The sequence below is a fragment of the Geotrypetes seraphini genome, chromosome 5 (genome assembly GCF_902459505.1).
Source record: "Geotrypetes seraphini chromosome 5, aGeoSer1.1, whole genome shotgun sequence".
Lineage (NCBI taxonomy): Eukaryota > Metazoa > Chordata > Amphibia > Gymnophiona > Dermophiidae > Geotrypetes > Geotrypetes seraphini.
This window is the reverse complement of record NC_047088.1, coordinates 258271535-258289850: the sequence shown is the minus strand read 5'-3', so window position 1 is coordinate 258289850 and position 18316 is coordinate 258271535. Positions and strand designations below refer to the sequence as shown.

General features: G+C 42.2%; 1 protein-coding gene across 4 annotated transcripts in view; it reads left to right on the top strand.

Moving 5' to 3' along the window:
• Window positions 1-18316, top strand: part of LOC117360795 (general transcription and DNA repair factor IIH helicase subunit XPB) — a 262217-nt gene that overhangs the window by 172915 nt on the left and 70986 nt on the right. Inside the window, exons 1-2 of one of the 4 annotated variants that reach the window (XM_033945180.1) lie at window positions 15885-16115; window positions 16615-16820. In XM_033945180.1, the coding sequence (XP_033801071.1) occupies window positions 16088-16115; window positions 16615-16820 (234 nt within the window). In that variant the 5' untranslated portion in view covers window positions 15885-16087. Of the gene's footprint in view, window positions 1-7314; window positions 7347-15884; window positions 16116-16611; window positions 16821-18316 lie in introns of those variants that run through there. The other 3 variants (XM_033945178.1, XR_004539518.1, XM_033945177.1) reach the window with 3 other exon arrangements.

The window sequence follows — 18316 nt, the reverse complement described above, 5'->3', positions numbered from 1 at the left end:
AAATCAAAGATCTACTAATGAATTCACATCCGTAGTGTCAGCTACTCCCAGGAGTAACAAATCCTAGAAGTGAAAGAAAAGAGGTTTGTAGTAAATTCCAATATCTTGTGTGAAAATAGTAGAAAATAAATTTGTTCATCACTGCTGTGAATAGTGCAAAGAATGAAAACAAGAAAGTGAAACTGAAACCTGGGTAACTAAACTTGGAGCAGAGTGGCTTACATTTGAAAACAATGTAACAGATCCAGAATTTTGATCATAGACATTATTCCAGAATAAAGGATCTGTCCATTTTTAATCCAGTTTTGTTGTCTTATAAAAAGAAAGAAACATTATGGATTATGATTTGGGAAAAATTAATTCCTCCTTCTCCAACCCATCTGAACCCAAGACTGTTAAACTCATCTCTGGTTACCCTTGAACTAATGCAACTATGAACCTCTTTTAATGTGCTATTTTCACATGCAAATTATTTCACTCCAATATTCATTAGTCCAGTGTTTGTTTGTATTAATGAACTGTTGTGTTCATATTGATAAGGTATTCTAAGGTTAACTGTGCATTAATTTCATATTGTATTCTCAGCTAATACTGAAATTGACTCAGTTCATTTCAGTATTAATTCTAGAATCAGCCGATTCAGGAGTAAAACTACCTCCTGGACTCAAAGCTAGTCTAAGTTAACAACTTTTGGCACATAAAGACTTTTCTGGCAGCACACTGATCACCATTACTAGTCTACTGTCAAGGCTGTGTTACCTGTGAGCATTTTCAGATCCATGGGCCAGGATGTCCTGATTGTATTGATTTGAAAATGCTTCTGGCAGCTTGGAGCTTTTACTGTGCTCAAACCAAAGAGACCAGATGTGAGGAACGAGGGCCTTCATCATCTTAGTATGTAAGTAGATTAAGTACAGTATATTAGTACCAGTTTAAGTATGCTTATTTTTTTATGACTGGTTCTGTATTAAACTAAATTTCAAAATGTAAGTAGCTTAAGTTGGATGACATATGAGCTCAGTATAATGGACTTCTTATGGCTGAAAAATAGTTCTGTGGAATCTGTTTTGAATTTTGCCCTTTATTTTGATAGCACACTACAATGACAAAAGCAGCAAGCATGTTAATGTAATTTAGATGGCATTATCTGTAGCTCAACTATTACATTGGAAATGTGAAACATGGCGAGGTTAATTCTGCTCTTCTCTTATGCTATCATTGGTGGTTCTTAAGCCTTGTCTATACAATATAGCCAAATTCCTTTCCTGTGCTTTATTTTGGGAGGTGATGAGAGGGGAAATTGTCAAAATAGCAGTTAGGTAATTCCAATTTCAGTGTTTATCTGATTTACATTGGTGGGGGTGGTTTTTAAAGCCAAAGTTTTCTTTTTTTTTCTTTTTCATAAGTCCACCTCCTGTGTAGAGATCCAAATGGCCTCAACAGCATTGGTATTTCTTCTGCTTACTTAAAAAAAAGCTAGTAAGTGGTTGGTACAAGTATCAGCATAGCCAAAGTGTCCTTTCTGGAACTGTTTAGGGACTTGTGAGGCCATCGAAGATTGCTTACTCATTATTCACATTTTTAAGCTGTTGTAAACTTGCAATGAGGCTCAAATAGAATGTGTGTGAATTTAGAAGGAAGATATTTTTAAATTCTTATTTTTATAGTTATCCTAAATTGTATTTGTTAATGTAAAGCCATGGTAAAAAGAATTACAAAGCCATGAAGAAAAAATAATGGACTGAATTGCTATGTGTACCATGTATAGCATAGCAATGACATTTTAGAATGTGAAGGGAAAAGGAATGTGAGTTGAAAGTACAGGGGTGCTATTTGCGTCAGTTTAGGAAACAGTAGTAACTATACTAGGAATCCATGTGTTGAATACATTTTTTTGTATATTGGGCCAATGCGTGTTTGCACTATAGGGTAGATTCAAGAAAAAAAGCCAAACTTCAGGTGCTAGAATGTTCCACATGGAATGGCCATTATAGAATACTAGCGAAAGTCAACAGTCCTGTGCCTAACTTTAGACATAAGCGCTTACGTCATGTCAAAGGCTGGTGTAAGTGCTCATGCCTAATTGTTGGTAGTTAGATGTGTAACCCCTACTATTCTGCAACCTGTGTGCATAACTCATCCATGCCCTCTCCCCAGAAGTTGTGCACAATAGAAATTCCATGTGCAACTTCTAGAATTGTGACCAAGTGCAAATGCCAATTGGTGCCATTTATCACTAATTAATACCAAATTAAGCCTATTGACTATTACTACCAGTGAAAAGCCAGTTATTAAATTACATTGCATATGCAACTGACCTTATTCTAGAAATTGCGTGTGCAACTGTTCATGTTAATGTAAAGTTGGGCGGCCCAGTATTAGAGAATTAGAAGTTGTGTTCAGTTGAGTTTTCGTGGATGTCCTAGTAATTGACCAGGAGAGAGTACTGCCTAAACAAACAAGAAACAGAGGTAGAAGGGCTTTTAAATTGGTAATATCATGGAAGAATGTTGGTCATTATTAAAGCAGTGCTCAGTGTTAGTGGTTGTATTGATTAGCAGAATTGTTTTTATTATTCTCCCCCTTGCAATCTGTACAAAACTCTGCTGCACGACTCATCTTCTACCAATCTCGCTACGCTCATGTCACCCCTCTCCTTAAGTCACTTCACTGGCTCCCTATCTGCCATCGCATACAGTTCAAGATCTTATTACTGACCTACAAGTGTGTTCATTCTGCTGCCCCTTAATATCTCTCCTCTCTTCTCTCTCCTTATTCACCTCCAAGAGAACTCAGTTCCTCAGATAAGTCGCTCTTAGCTTTACCCTTCTCCACTGCCAATTCCAGACTTTGTCCCTTTCATTTAGCTGCCCCCTATGCCTGGAATAAATTACCTGTAAAGCCCCTTCCCTTGTTTAAAAGCAGACCGAAAGCCCACCTTTTTGATATAGCTTTCAATCCTTAACCCTACTCCTCTGCCCTCCAACCCAGCCAGCTGATTAACTGTTCCCCTTAACTGTATCCACAACATCCTGTTTGTCTGTCTTGCCTGTTTAGATTGTAAGCTCTTTCAAGCAGGGATGTTTTCTTCTTTGAGACTCTGTGCAGTGCTGCATGCGTCTGGTAGCGCTATAGAAATAATTAATGGTAGTAGTAGTATGTATGTTGAGGGCTGCCCGATTTAGGGAAAAAATTTTTGATTCAAATTGGCCTATTGAATTGATTTTTCGATTTGATTTTCCTGCCCAATTGGGCATTTTTTTTCCAAACATCCTGGTGGGTTTATTCTGTAGCTTCTTCACCCACCCCACCCACTTTTGCCCTCTCCAACACTACGCCAGTGCTGTGGTGTAAACAAGCTAAACATAAGTCTTTTCCTCTCTCTTGGGCCCTAGCTCAAGCTTGCTGTCTAACACCAGCTTTGGCAGGATCCATATTTCAAATCTGACATATTGTAATCACAAAATAGGAAATAAAATTATATTTTTTACCTTTAGTTTTCTGGTCATTCTATTATTTAAATCATGTTAGTTTTATGCTCTGGTTTCTGTTTGTCTTCTGTTAACTTGTTCACCAGGTTCTCCTGCCAATTTGACATTTTCTTTTTTCTCTGTGATCACCATCCATCTTCTATCTGTGTACCTTCCCTTCTACTGGCATATCCAACATGTCTGTTTCTTTCCCACTGCCTACCATCTCCCTCCCTCTCTCTTTCTCTCCATGGGTCTTTGTCTCTCCGTCCCTCTCTCTCCATGGGTGGGTCTCTCTCCCTCCTTTGTGGATCCTTTCTCTCCCCCCCTCCGGTCAGGTATCTCTCTCCTTCCTTTCTAACTCACTCCCCCCTGCAGTCCAGTCATTTCTCTCCTACCTTCTCTCCCCTAACTGTTGGTCTCTCCTCATTCCCTTCCCCGCGGCCCCCCTTCCACACTCCTACCTTCCCAGCCAGCAGTGCTCTGCCTTACACGCTAGCACTACTGGCTAGCTGATTCATCGCCTTTCTATGGGAAGGTAGGAGTGTGGAAGGTAGGCCTCGGGGGAGGGAATGAGGAGAAACCAAAGGACACAGTTTGGGAGGAGCAATGGCCCCTGTGTCCCCTTGCTCCGATGACTATGCCTGTAGCTGCCAGCCCCCTGCTGCTGTGCGTGTGTGGCTCTGCCTAGCACTGAGAGCTGTGCTTTGTGGTGCAGCTCATAGCCACCCACCTCAGATTGATGGGGGATTAGCTGCAGGAGCCTGCTCCCGTGGCTCTCACAACTGCCTCCTTCTGTACCTTCACTCCGATTGCAGTCCTGTTGCTGTTGCTGCTGCCAGAGAGAAGGAGCTGTGATCGGACCACCGAATCGATAAGGCCACTTAAAAAAAAAAGTATCGATTCAAATCAATTCAGCCAGAGTGATTCAGTGAATCGATTTGAATTGAGAATTGGGCAGCTTTAGTCTGTACCAGGAACAAGAGAGAAAATGCACATATTTTTATTTGTTCAGGGTTATCTGAATAAAGATGGTAGCCAGATAGCAGCATTTATGTGCAATTCCTCCACTTGACCTGATTGGAGTTGGCTTTGTCATTGCAACAGGCATTCTAAGCAGGAGCCACATACTTCTTGGCTTCCTCCAAAACTGAAAAACATAAGGCCAGATTCTCTAATGTCACCGGTAAAATCTGACAGGTTGCAAATGTAACAATTCAAAAAAGACAAATCCTTCTCGAGAACTACACATGCAAATGAGGGTCACCAAATTTACATGAGATCAGCCATTTTTCATGGCGATCAGCACATGTGCAAAATAGTCCACAGAAAGTGGCATGGGTGGATAGGAGGAGCGGAGAACTACCAGCATTACTATGTTGTGTCAATCATATGCGTGCCAATGCTATTGGATGGAGGGGAAGGGAGGAGATGCAGTTTGCTTTCAACAAATGCATACAAGACAAGCCTTTACTACGTGCTTCTAATACATGCGCTTGAGACGCATGCTTTTGAGTTTCTTCCCATCACTATTCCTATACTTTATAGGAATAGTGTGTTTTTAAAAATTATCATGAGCTACAGTAAGAAACATGTGCCTGAGACACGCTTTTCACAGGACCAGCATCCCCGGACCAGCCAGTGATTTTTGGTCATTAAAAACCTGCACTTTGCTTAAAGAATAAGCTGGCTAAGATGGAGAACCACCCGGAGTGTCATTTAAATATTAATGGGCCCAATTTACTACTATTTTAATAGTAATGACCTTGTTGTACTAAATTTGCATGGCAGAGTCAGAGGCTGTTAGGAAATTTGAGAGAAGACCATGCTGAGCCATTCTGATATCGGACGGTAAAATACTGGCACGCTAAATCGACAAACTGGTTTTGCGACCATCGTTAAAGGCATGGTAAAATTTTGAGAATCCAGCCCATAGTCTGGTCACTAGAAATGACTAAGAAATGACTTCCCTTCTTGCAGAAACTCCCAACATTGCCTCTACAGCATCCCAAACCCTGAACAGCCCAGGAATCTGTGCCTTCGGCTGGGAATCAAACCCAGCTGTTCTACATTGCAGTGCACAACATTCACAGCTCAGCCATTGGGTTAAAATGCTGGGTCCTATAAGGATTTTTGCACCCCCACAATGTTAGGTGGGGTTATTTGAGGCGCCCGTACAAACGCCAGGTCCCGAGTTCAGTACCTTCACAGAAGATTCACCAGGAAGTAAACTCAAATGAGAAGCACAGCCAGAGGTGATTGCATAAAGAATATATTATAGAAATAGGCTTACAGAAAAGCAATATTCATAAGCATTACAATTAAGGAGAGAGCAAAGCAGTTTCCCTGCCTTACAGAGTCCAGAGAGAAGCTTGAAGTTCCAGGGAGAGGCAGAGAGAGAAAGGAGGATGGGGGTGATGGTCAAAGCTTCGGGTCCCAGAGATAGACAAGAGAGAGGGGGTGATGCAAGAGGAGCCTTTTATAGCTTGGAATCTTATTCTAAATATAGAAACTATTGTATTTCCCAGTATCTTTCTGTTTAGAATTTGTAAACTGTTTGAAACAATAGTTAGTTTCATTGACCACCTTTATCCATTGTATATCTTCAGACATTCTTAACACCTCTTAGAGCACCTTTTTACTGCCAGGTCCTCTAAGCACTGATTGAATTAGGGTTGTTTGAAACAGTTTGCCTGGATGCTTACTGTATGTGAATTCTGTGCATGAGCACTTAGGGTCTATCTGCATCCACATCCCAGAGTCAGATTGATATAATTTCCCATAGGCCTTTGCTGACATTGGTTAGGGCAACCCAAAAATGCTGATTGCTAGCAATAGCTAGGGCTGACAGGTCCCTGTTTTAGATTTGTGTTCGGTGTGAAGCAAAAGTGCTCTTTTCTGCCAAGATTCCTTTTGGAAATATGTTAAGTATTTTGTTTTTCCAAAATAAGACTTTATGCAGCTCAGGAGCTCTGTATGCTTTATGGCAGCATTTGTGCTATAAAGAAGAAACATTTCCATTTAACATGAAGTAGTGTTATGATCTCTTCTTTATTATAGTGTAACTTTGTTTAAAGTTTTATATATGATCCAAAGTCTCTACTATTTCTTCACTAAAGTAAAAGAGGGAAGTGAATGCATTTGACCATTTGGAAAAAAAACAGGAGCTACACTAGTTCTTGTTTGAAGTGCTGATGAAAATAATTTATCAAATTATTAAAATAATATGCAATATTTGGGGGGCAGTATTCAAATAATTTGTGAGTAGGTGTATTTTGAAAATTACATAGTAACATAGTAGATGACGGCAGATAAAGACCCGAATGGTCCATCCAGTCTGCCCAACCTGATTCAATTTAAATTTATTTTTTTAAATTTTTTCTTCTTTGCTATTTCTGGGCAAGAATCCAAAGCTCTACCTGGTACTGTGCTTAGGTTCCTACTGCCGAAATCTCCGTTAAAACCTACTCCAGCCCATCTACACCCTCCCAGCCATTGAAGCCCTCTCCAGCCCATCCTCCACCAAACGGCCATATACAGACACAGATCGTGCAAGTCTGCCCAGTACTCGCTTTAGTTCAATTTTTAATATTATTTTCTGATTCTAGATCCTCTGTGTTCATCCCACGCTTCTTTGAACTCAAGTCACAGTTTTACTCTCCACCACCCTCTCCATAAAGTAGAATTTCCTAACATTGCCTTTGAATCTACCACCCCTCAACCTCAAATTATGTCCTCTGGTTTTATCATTTTCCTTTCTCTGGAAAAGATTATGTTCTACATTAATACCCTTCAAGTATTTGAACGTCTGAATCATATCTCCCCTGTCTCTCCTTTCCTCTAGGGTATACATATTCAGGGCTTCCAGTCTATTCATATGTCTTCTGGCGCAAGCCTCCTATCATTTTTGTCGCCCTCCTCTGGATTGCTTCAAGTCTTCTTACGTCCTTTGCCAGATACGGTCTCCAAAATTGAACACAATACTCCAAGTGGAGCCTTACCAATGACCTGTACAGGGGCATCAACACCTTCTACTGGCTACGCCTCTCTTTATACAGCCCAGCATCCTTCTGGCAGCAGCCACTGCTTTGTCACACTGCCTTGTCACCCCTTAATGTGGGTAAGAGGCAAAATAGATGGGGGAGGGGGAGTAAAAGTATGCAAAATGTATGAGTAAGGAAACTCTACAATGAAATGATCTTGTAGACTGTTGGACCATGTCAAAATTGCCCTCTTTGGGCTAGAAGTGCTGTAGTGTGCTACTGCATTAGCATTTGCTAATGTCATTGATGTGTGTTATTAGAAATTGGCTCCTTATCTATTAAATGGGACCAGTGTGTCAATGTGTAGAAGCACCATTTAGTAAATCTGGCTATTTGAAATTTTTGTTTATGGAAATTTGTCTATTTATTCCTTTGGTAGCTTCCAGGACTGAAAATTAGAGGAAAGTTGCTTATTCCATTTATTATTTAACTAGGTGCAGTGCAAGAAGTGACCAGTTTGTTACAATCTAATACAGCCAAACTATTACACATAAAAAGGGTTTTGGGGGGGATTTTATTTTTTAAAAGAAGAAAATGAACATGGTCTCTTAGAGACGATACAGTACTGTTTCTTGTTTGACTCTATGCCATATCTTATCTTGTGCTGAAATTAGGAACATTATCTTTGAAATAATTATTCTAGATCCCATATGGCTAATAACATGGTTGTGTTGTAAATAAATACATGTGGATAATTTGAGACCTAGAATTTTCACAGTGCTACGAATACATTTATAAATTGGACCTTTCATTCTAATTTATGCTTTTATGGAGCCATTGACCTTAATCATATTGGTTGCGCCATATAAATTATTACACCTTTTCTCAGTGAAATGCTAGGCACAGTTTATAATGTACTTATGAAAAAAGTGTGTGTACTTTTATTTTGATCAGTGCTAACATTTGCACATTTTTGAGAAGTGTTTTAAGTTGTACATGGATTTAGTACTCTGATCAATTGTGAGTGTGTGAAATTTTGGTATGTGTGCAATGTACTACTGTCTGTACGAAGATATTGTTCCCAGTAACTTCATTGCTGTTGCTGCTTTCTATGGATGTTCTTGTGTAGAAGTCTGTCTGTCTGTGGAATGTATCTCGATTGAGGATTTTAGACATATGTGGGGTCCTGTCTACTAAAGTGGCTTCTCATATTATTCTGATTACAGAACTTAGCATTTATAAACCTAACTCCAGGGTTTCTATCATGAGCTTTCCACCCAGCATGGATTGATTTATTCTGTTATTTTCTCCAACTCTTATTACATAACACATTCTAATCCTTGGGATTCTGCTTTCTAAAAGGCAAAAACCAAACTTAGGACATACTGCGATGGGAGATAGATGGATAAAAAACAAGGAGAGACAAAAATGAGGTTAAATGAAGTCTCATGATCATGAGGTTGAGCTAACTTGGCAAAACTGAAACCCTTGGTGATTAGATTGTTAAGCACTTGTGCTTATTGAATTTCAAGAAGTTATTACTGTGCAGCCAGGTGCTATAAAATAATAATTTCTAAAATCAGCGGAAAACCAACTGTCGGAAAGCTAATGGTGAAATGAGCGATTGTGTAGTGTTTCATGACATGGTGACTGTCATGTGCCAATCCTAGGTTTCAGCTGATTTTAGACTCTAGAGTGGATTTGGATGTTGGATTAATTCTCATTTTTCCAAACCCATGGTAAGGAGAGTTAAAATTCAGGTACAGTAGGTAGGTCCCTTCCCCAAAGACACAAAATTTAAGTTGGTATCTGAGGCTGTGGAGGACAAGTAAGTCCTTTTACAAAACTGTGCTGCCAAGCAGTGCATGTTAAATGCCAAGTTGCCCGTTCTATTTCTGTGGACGGCTTCATTTAAGTGTGCTGCTTGGCACTCAGCTTTGTAAAAGCCCACCAAAGTGAATTGCCCAGATTAATAAGGAGAGCCAGTGGGAGAAACAGTATTTGTGCCCTGTTTCTCAGCCTGCTGTTTAAATCGCTAGGCCATTCTCCATTATATGGTGATGTATATCATGCCTTCCATATGTTGAGACATTTTGAAATGAAGTGCCCCTTTATGGTACATGAAATATTTAACAACTCCAACAAGGGGCCTTAATTTGCTGGAAACTTGCACCTATTTTGTGCCTATGGCAAAAATCATTAAGGACCCAGATCCAGGTTGTTGTTTTATTTTTTAACAGGCTATGATCTGACTGTATAGAGTTTGAAAATGTTTAGGCTTATAAAGCCCCCTTTATGCAACAGACACATGGCTGAAAATAGGGTTGAATCATGTCATAAGGTAATGGGGACTTAAAGCTGTACAATTCCTTTTATAGACTGGTATGTATAAATCTAGTGAGTTCTTAATTCTGCAGTTTGATTTCTGCATTCTTATGGACTTGTTTTCATGGATTCCATGTTTAGTTAGAATAAATATATAAGAGCTTTCCAAGAGATAATTTACTAGATATATAAATATATACATATATATATATTTTCAGCTGGCTGATGTTTAAGAAAGAAAGAAAATATTTTTTTAATTTTTGGTTTTAACAATTAAAAATGTATTTGTAGTTTTGCAATTATAAATGGTACTTTAAAGCTGTATTACGATGGTCTGATTGTCAGCTGTGTAATCATTCTTCCTGAGAATTTTGTACAAAGTGTTAAGTGTTTTGGGAGATAGAAATTATACTGTTCTCTAAAAGTGAAAGCAAGCTTTGAATTTGTAAGATAGCCCAAGCAAGGTAGCAAAAAATGGCTATGTTTTAACAGCAGACCTCTGATTTTTATATCCTCTCCAGTCCCTGGAGTGTATTCATGAAGAATTCATCATTGTGTTACATGTTCCAGGAATATTTACAGCCCAGAACTGAGACATCCGAGATAGGATGTGTCAAATTCTAGTAGTATTTTAGAAAAGGAACTGCTAACAACCTTTTCTGAAATATATGTAGGAATGTACATGTATGCACTAGTTATATGGGATGGAACAACCATTTTATATATGTCAATGTCTAAAATGATCTATGGAGGTAACTCTGTAACGTGTATGCTTTAGCATCGGCCCTTTTATGTGTAAAGTTGTATTTCAGAACTTGTATGTGTGCCATTTTGGAAACCTACGCATCTAAATGCTCCCAGTTGAGTATAGAGGCTGCAATCATTCAGCATTATTGATTTGGGGCCAGGGAATACCGAGGGGCAACTTCCTCAAATCTCTCCTATAGAGCACTCCCCAAAATGAGCACTTCTACAAAACCTATCCTTACCCAGGAATAATTGTAAAACCCGACGTTGATCTCAGTGATCATAGATGTGAATTCCACTTCTGAAATGGGAAACACACCTGTATTTTTTTTTTTTTTTTAATCTGCCCTAGTCCCATCCAAACCATACACCCTTGCCATATGCATGCATTGCAGATTTACACGTGTAAATCCCGGCTTTTTAAAATTGGATTTTAACCTTTATTTAATATCGTACATGAGTAAATGCTATTATTTACACATGCAAATTGTGAATAGGACTTCTAAAGACTTTTCTCTCTCCCTTATTTTAGTAACAAGAGCCAAAATTAAACTGTATTTCTCTGTGATACATTAAAGGAGAGGGGTTTTGCAGGAAATCTACATGTAGACTTAGGAAAATCATTTTAAATTGTCTATGCAAATGCTGCTCTGCATCTCTGGGCTCTTAGTCTCTGTTTACTGCACAGTGCGCTTAGAATAGAGGATGAGCGGATGTTGTCTTAATAAAGACCCCTACTGAACTGTGGCTTAGGATGCATAGAAAAGGGGAATTGAGCTGAGTGGTGTACATATGTGGACGTCATTAGGCAACTCCGAGGTCTCATTTCAACAAATTTTATGTCCAGCTGTTCTTAGACTGTGCACTTGTTGAAGAAATCCAGGCTTTTTAAAAAGTGGCTAACTGCATTTCTATTTCAAAAGAGGACAAAAATTTGCTATGGTCGTATACTAGTAAATATAGTTTTCCTGCCTTTATTAACACTTTGGTACCAGTGGTGAAGTCCACGGTCCCAGGTCCAGTGAAATGGGAGTTGTCAATGGGTTTAAGTTATTTAAACAGTCTTTGAAAAACATTTTCATTCCCTTGATGGTATGGCATTTTAGTGTCAAATGATTTCCCTGCTCCTTCTCCTTTGAATACAGCTTTATCTTGCTCTTGTAACTGCTACAGTCAGAATCAGAGCTTTACATTTTCAATGAACTGCCATTTTTGTTGCTATAAAAGAAACATGTATGAGGTACTTTCCCATGTGGTGTGTAGTAGAGTGCACACTTGATGGTCAATAAGTGAGCCAATATATTGCTATTAAACACCACACTTAATAATGCCAGATATAATACAGATTGTTCCTCTTTGTGCACATTATGACATTCTTAGAATTGTGCTTGTACATTTTTTTAATGTATACAATAAATAACTTTGGATTTTTTTAAACTTCTTTGTATTTACTTGTTGTTTTTCTGACTGGTACAATGGCTTTTATTTTGTTCTTGCATCTTATGTAAAAGAAGCAATGTTTATATTTTATTTGTGACCAATGACTATTAATAGATTTGTATATTGCTAGTACACATTTTATTTTTTTTGGTGGGGTGGGGAGCTTCTTAAAACTGATCATGCATGAAGACATGAGAACTGGCACAATGAAAGATGTTTTTTTCTTAGTTAATTAATTGGAAGGTTATAGTGCAAAGGTTTACAGGAAGTAAATGGCCTATGGAAAAATGGATAAAAGAACTTCAATGAGTTAATAAAAATATATATTTTGTATTTTTGCTTCCTATGTTTCTGTAATTCTATAAAGTGTTGTTTTGTTTACTCTGGTATAGTTTGTCTGGAAGGAACAAGTCCATGGGAATGACACAAGACCACAATGCTACCATGTCTCAGGTTTATGCAGTTCTAAAAAGGTTATAGTAGGAATAGTCCTTTAGTTCACTGGAATATTACCTTCAAATATAGTTCTGTAATATCTACTCAGAAGTCTGTGCGTTAGCTGATCATTCTCCTGAACCAGGTTTTCTAGAAGTATGATACTTACAACTTTCAGCACCTCCCACATTACCAGTGGTGTGTCCCCTTCAGTTTTTCCTTCTGCAAGCAAACTGCAGAATTTTCAGATTTAAGGGTTTTTTTCTGAGGTTTTGGTGCCGTGAGACCCCCTATGTAGGGATTTTCTGCCTGGGAAAGGACACAAGTTCCATGGAACTGGACTGCAGCTCACAGGGCAAACTTTCAGCCTGCTGGGAGTCAGCTTACCTTCTGAATTTTTCAGTGGCTTGAGCACAGGCTGTGGGCACCCTGAATAAGAACCCTTGGGGTAGGAGGGAGCCAGCTGTGTAATTTGCCCTCCCCCCTGGTGTTGCACTTTGAGGTTATGTGGGGTGGAGGTCTTGGGTGGGGTTGGCCCAACCGGAAGCCCAAAGGTTTCCTGGTTTGGAGTTGTTGCTGCAAGTTTCTGAGGCAGAAAATCCTTTCCATCTTTTAATGTCCCATCACTCCTTGAGGGGGGGAGGGGGGTACACCAGAGTAGTGCTGCCCAATTCACGATTCGAATCGATTCGGATTGGCAAAAAAATCGAACTCACCGATTCAAGACCCATTCACGGCGTTCATGCTTTCCCTCTGCCGCTGCCACCCGCCGGAGTTGTCCCCATCTAAAGTAACTTCCGGTTTTGTGAAACCAGAAGTTACATCAGAAGGACTTGGGAGTGCCGAGCGGACGTCGTGCTGGCTCTCTCCTTCGTGCCACGCAAACATTCTCCTCTCCTCCATGTGATTCCCAGTATAAGTTTGAGAATCAGGCAGGGGGGCTGGGGAAGCTGAGAATCGGGCAGGGGGGCTGGGGAAGCTGAGAATCGGGCTGGGGAAGCTGAGAATCGGGCTGGGGAAGCTGAGAATCAGGCAGGGGGCTGGGGAAGCTAAGAATTGAGCAGGGGGGCTGGGGAAGCTAAGAATCGAGCAGGGGGCTGGGGAAGCTGAGAATTGGGCAGGGGGCTGGGGAAGCTGAGAATCGAGCAGGGAGACTGGGGAAAATAAAAATTGGGCTGGGGAAGCTGAGAATCGGGCTGGGGAAGCTGAGAATCGGGCTGGGGGGACTGTGGAAGCTGAGAATTGGGTAGGGAGGCTGGGGAAGCTGAGAATCGGGCAGGGGAAAATTAGAATTGGGTTGGGGAAGATGAGAATCGGGCTGCCCGATTCACAATTCGAATCGATTTACACAACAAAAAATCGGCCTCCCGATTCATTGACTGACCCTCCCCTCTAAAGCAGGAGCGGCAGCGCTGCCTTTTGCTGGCCTGCCACTCCGGCTTCCACGCATCAATTTATCTAATTTCAGCAGCCTGCCCTACAGAAGATCGCTGGCTCTAGCAATCTTTGCAAACTGCTATACATCGTCCAAGTTGTGTTTTCTCTGCCATGGTCCCGCCCATTCTCTGACATCAGAGGAGGGGCGGGACCGCGGCAGAGAGAAGACAACTCGGACGACGTATGGCAGCTTGCAAAGATCACTAGAACCAGCAATCTTCTGCAGGGCAGGCTGCTGAAATTAGGTAAATTGAATACGCAGGCCTTCAGGGGAGTGCAGATGTTACACCACAGTGCCAGTGTAGTTAGGAGAAGGCAAAGGGGGTGAAGAGGCTATAATATAAAATAAACCCACCAGGATGTTTGAAAAAAAAAAAACAACAAAAAAACACCCAATTGGGCAGGAAAATTGAATTGAATTGAAAAATCGATTCAGTAGGCTGAATCGAATCGAAATTTTTTTTCCTGAATTGGGCAGCACTACACCAGAGTCCACCTCTCCCAAGGATTTCATGAAGGATGGGCGATAGGTAATCGGGGTTAAATAGGGAGCCAGGTCAACCTAGTTCCTATTGGGGTGGTTCTAGTCATAGTGGAAGATTAGGTGAGTGGTGGTAGGAACCAGTTACCCCTATTTCCCCAGCGTACTGCTTTGCCCAGTAGTAAAGAAGACTAGATGACATTGCCATTGGACTTGAGGAACTGATTTGTCTGAATTGCAGAGAAAAGAGTTGATTTATTTAAAAAAAAAAGAGAGACTCTTTTTAAAACTTTGAGCTGGACTCCTGATAGGGAGGGGAGCTTTAGTTTGGACCCCTCAGCCCTTGGACATTTTGAGGGGTTAAGCAGGACCTCATCCTGAATTGTTTATTAACACAACTAATATACTGCTTTATTCTAAAGCAAAAAAGAAATAGAATTTTTTTTTTCTACCTTTGTTGTCTAGCTTCTGCTTTCCTCATCTTCTCGTCATTCTATTCCTTGCAGCCACTGTCTGCCTTCTTTCTGCCTCTTCCATATGGCAACTGCTCTGTTACTGTGCCTCTCTCCCCCCTTGGTCTGGTACCCATCTTCTTCCCTCCACTCCCCCATAGTCTGGCATCTCTGTCTTCTTCCCTTCCCTCCCTCAGCTGGCTTTTGGCATCTCTCTCCTCCTTTCAGATCTGGTATCTTCACTTCGGCTAGGAGGATGCATACTGCATACCCCCAGGTATACTGCATGTTGAGAAACACTGTGTTAAAGTACATATAATTTTCCACATTCAGAACATGCCTCACTGAAAATACTTTAGGAAATTATATGCCCAGTAGTTAAAATGGGATTTTTTTTAATTGCAAGAACCTAAATTGAAGATAAAGAGCATAGAAAGGTATTGCATAAGATTGATTAGCGTCAGGTGTTACATTCTCTTATGACGTTGAAAATGGCACTGAATACTGCTGCTCAGGGATGTCAAAGTCCCTCCTTGAGGGCTGCAATCCAGTCGGGTTTTCAGGATTTCTACAATGAATATGCATTGAAAGCAGTGCATGCACATAGATCTCATGCATATTCATAGGGGAAATCCTGAAAACCCAACTGGATTGCGGCCCTCAAGGAGGGACTTTGAGATCCTTGCCGCTGCTTGATTGACTCATCCACAGTAAACAAGAGAGGAGAGCTCAAGGTCAGCCTTAACTCTTGCCTAGTCCTGGGGTAGGCAATTCCCGCCTCCAGAACCATAGGCAGGTCAGGTTTTCAGGATAGCCACAATGAATATGCATGAGAGAGATTTACATCGCAAGAAGGCAGTGCAGGCAAATCCATCTCATACATATTCATTGTGGATATGCTGAAAACCTGACCTGCCTGTGGCTCCCGAGGACCGGAATTGCCTACCCCTGGCGCCCTAGTCCAAAATGGGATCCAATGCGTGTCTTTCAGGCTCAAGCACGACCCTGTTTTGTTTAGTGTGTGTCATAGATGTCACGTTCCCTGCCCATAGCCCAGAAATTTGTTCAGTGTCGGTGGGCGCCTGCAGTGTGATATGGCAGTCAGTGTGGGAACGAGGCTGGAAAGGGCGGCTCTGGATGAAACTGGACGGGAGTCAACGTCTCTGCGCGGGACAAGCAGATCCCGAACCTCGTTCCACCCTTCCGACTCGCGCGTCGACAGACGCCTCTGACGCGGCTTCCTGTTTCCGGCAGGGCTGAAGGCGGCCCGCGGGCGAGGTGGCGGGGCGCCGGAGAAGAGAGGCCGGGGGCCCTGGCATGGGCGACCCGAAGGACAGGTTGGAAGGTAGGGGAGAGGAGGCTTGGACCCTAGGCACGCGCCTAGGTCGCCTTCTAGGAACGACTTGTCTGGCTGCCACAGCAAAGAATCGAGCTGCCGGAGGAGACCCGACAAGTGTTCCTTTCAGACTCGGAGAGAGGGTCGGCGCGACCAAGATCTTGGGCAAGGCTGGGGTGCAAGATAGTGGGGAATTACATAGGGGCAACATTTTTCCTTAGCCCCTGAGCTCTGTCTCTGCTTGAAAATCATAAGTGGTCAAGGCAGAACTTGCAGGAATGTGTCTCTTACAAGAGAGCATTCAGGCTGTTAGCAGGAGAAAATCTGACATTGGATTTTTTTTTTTCTGCCTTTCCTCAATAAAGCCTGGTGTGTATTTTTCTAAACCCTGCTTAAGATCAGACAGCAATGAAATGAAGACTGAAAACCTCAATCTGTCTTATTTAGTTTATTAGATTAATGTTTATCTGGCCCCTTTTTTAAAATTGTGAATTAATTTTGTTAGCAGAAAAGAAGAAATCTAAAAAGCGCCACTATGAAGAAGAGGACGAGGAGGAGGATGATGCTTTGGGAGGTAAATCCCAGGAAGCTGTCCCTTCTGCTGCTGGGAAGCAAGTGGATGAGGCAAGCACCAAAGTGGATGAATACGGTGCAAAGGATTATAGGCTGCAGATGCCCCTGAAGGAGGACCACACCTCACGCCCAATTTGGGTGGTAAGAACTGTCATTCCTTTTTAATGATGTGAATTTTTTTCCCCTTCCATATTACCTATAGGTAAAGGAGTTCCCTACCCTGTTTCCCCGAATATATGACACTGTCTTATATTTTTAAAAACTCCAAAATATGCACAAGGTCTTATTTTCAGGGGGATGTCTTATTTTTCCACGAAGAAGAATACAGTACACATTTATTGCTGAAAAAAAGACATTTATTACCTGTATATGGTACAGGTCATCACAAACCAGAAAAGCTGTATCACAAACCAGAAAAAACTGTATCACAAACCAGAAAAACATTTAAGGCCCTGATTCTCCAAAAGTGCGTCCCGATTTTAGGCAGCTGTAGACGTCCTACAGCTGTCTAATCAGCCAATCGGGATGCACGTTTTTTTAAAAAAAATGCTCCCCAGGCAGGCCGCCCGGGAGAGGCGTCCTATACTAAACGCCGATTCTGTAACCGGCGTCTTTAGAGAATCGGGTTAAATTAGACGCGGCCGCTATACTTATGGCAGCAAGGGATCTCCCTGCTGCAATATGTATAGCGGCTGCGGTTGTTGCGGCCGCCTGTCCCATCATCGACAGGAGAATGCCTAACTCCTCCTGTCGGAACCCCGAGCCCCCTCCCCCCAAACTCGTAATCGCCGACAGGAGGATGCCCAACTCCTCCTGTCGGAACCCCGGAACCCCCTCCCCCCCAAACTCGTAATCGCCGACAGGAGGATGCCCAACTCCTCCTGTTGGAACCCCCTCCCCCCCAAACTCGTAATCGCCGACAGGAGGATGCCCAACTCCTCCTGCCGGAAAGCCCAACGACCCCCCGCCCCAACTAATCTCCCTCCCCCCCCAACTAATCTCCCTCCCCCAACTAACCTTTCAATGTTGGTCAGCTGGACGGGTCTTGCTGCCGTCCAGCCGACGGGTCTGCCTCGTGGAAATGAGACGGCACGCCCCTTCCCGGCCCATCCCCACTAAATCTAAGGCCTGATTGGCCCAGGCTAGGCACCTTGGCCAATCAGGCCTTAGGATTAGTGGGGATGGGCGGACCCGCTATGCCTAAGGCCTGATTGGTCCAGGCTTCTACAGCCCCCCCCAAAGCCGCCGCCTATTTGTCCAAGCCACCTCTGCACTAACATCATTGTGCAGTGACTGCAGAAGTCCCCCCCCCGACGCCAATTCTGACTTCGGAGAGGAAGTTCAGGGCCAGCCAGGCAGCGATTGGCTGGCCCGGAACTTCCTTTCTGATGTCAGAATTGTTGGGGGGGGGGGCTGGAGAGGGGGAAGCTGCACAAAGATGATGGCTTGGATAAATAGCCCGTTTTTAGCTCGCCTGTCCCGCTCCTTCTGAAAACAGGACATTTCAGCGGCCCACAGCTGTGCGTGGGGACAACAGGACAGGCGAGCTAAAAATAGGACAGTCCCGTTCAAAACGGGATGTATGGTCATCTTATGTGTACACTGTTCTTTGAAGTCTCTTCACCTCAATTTGCAAG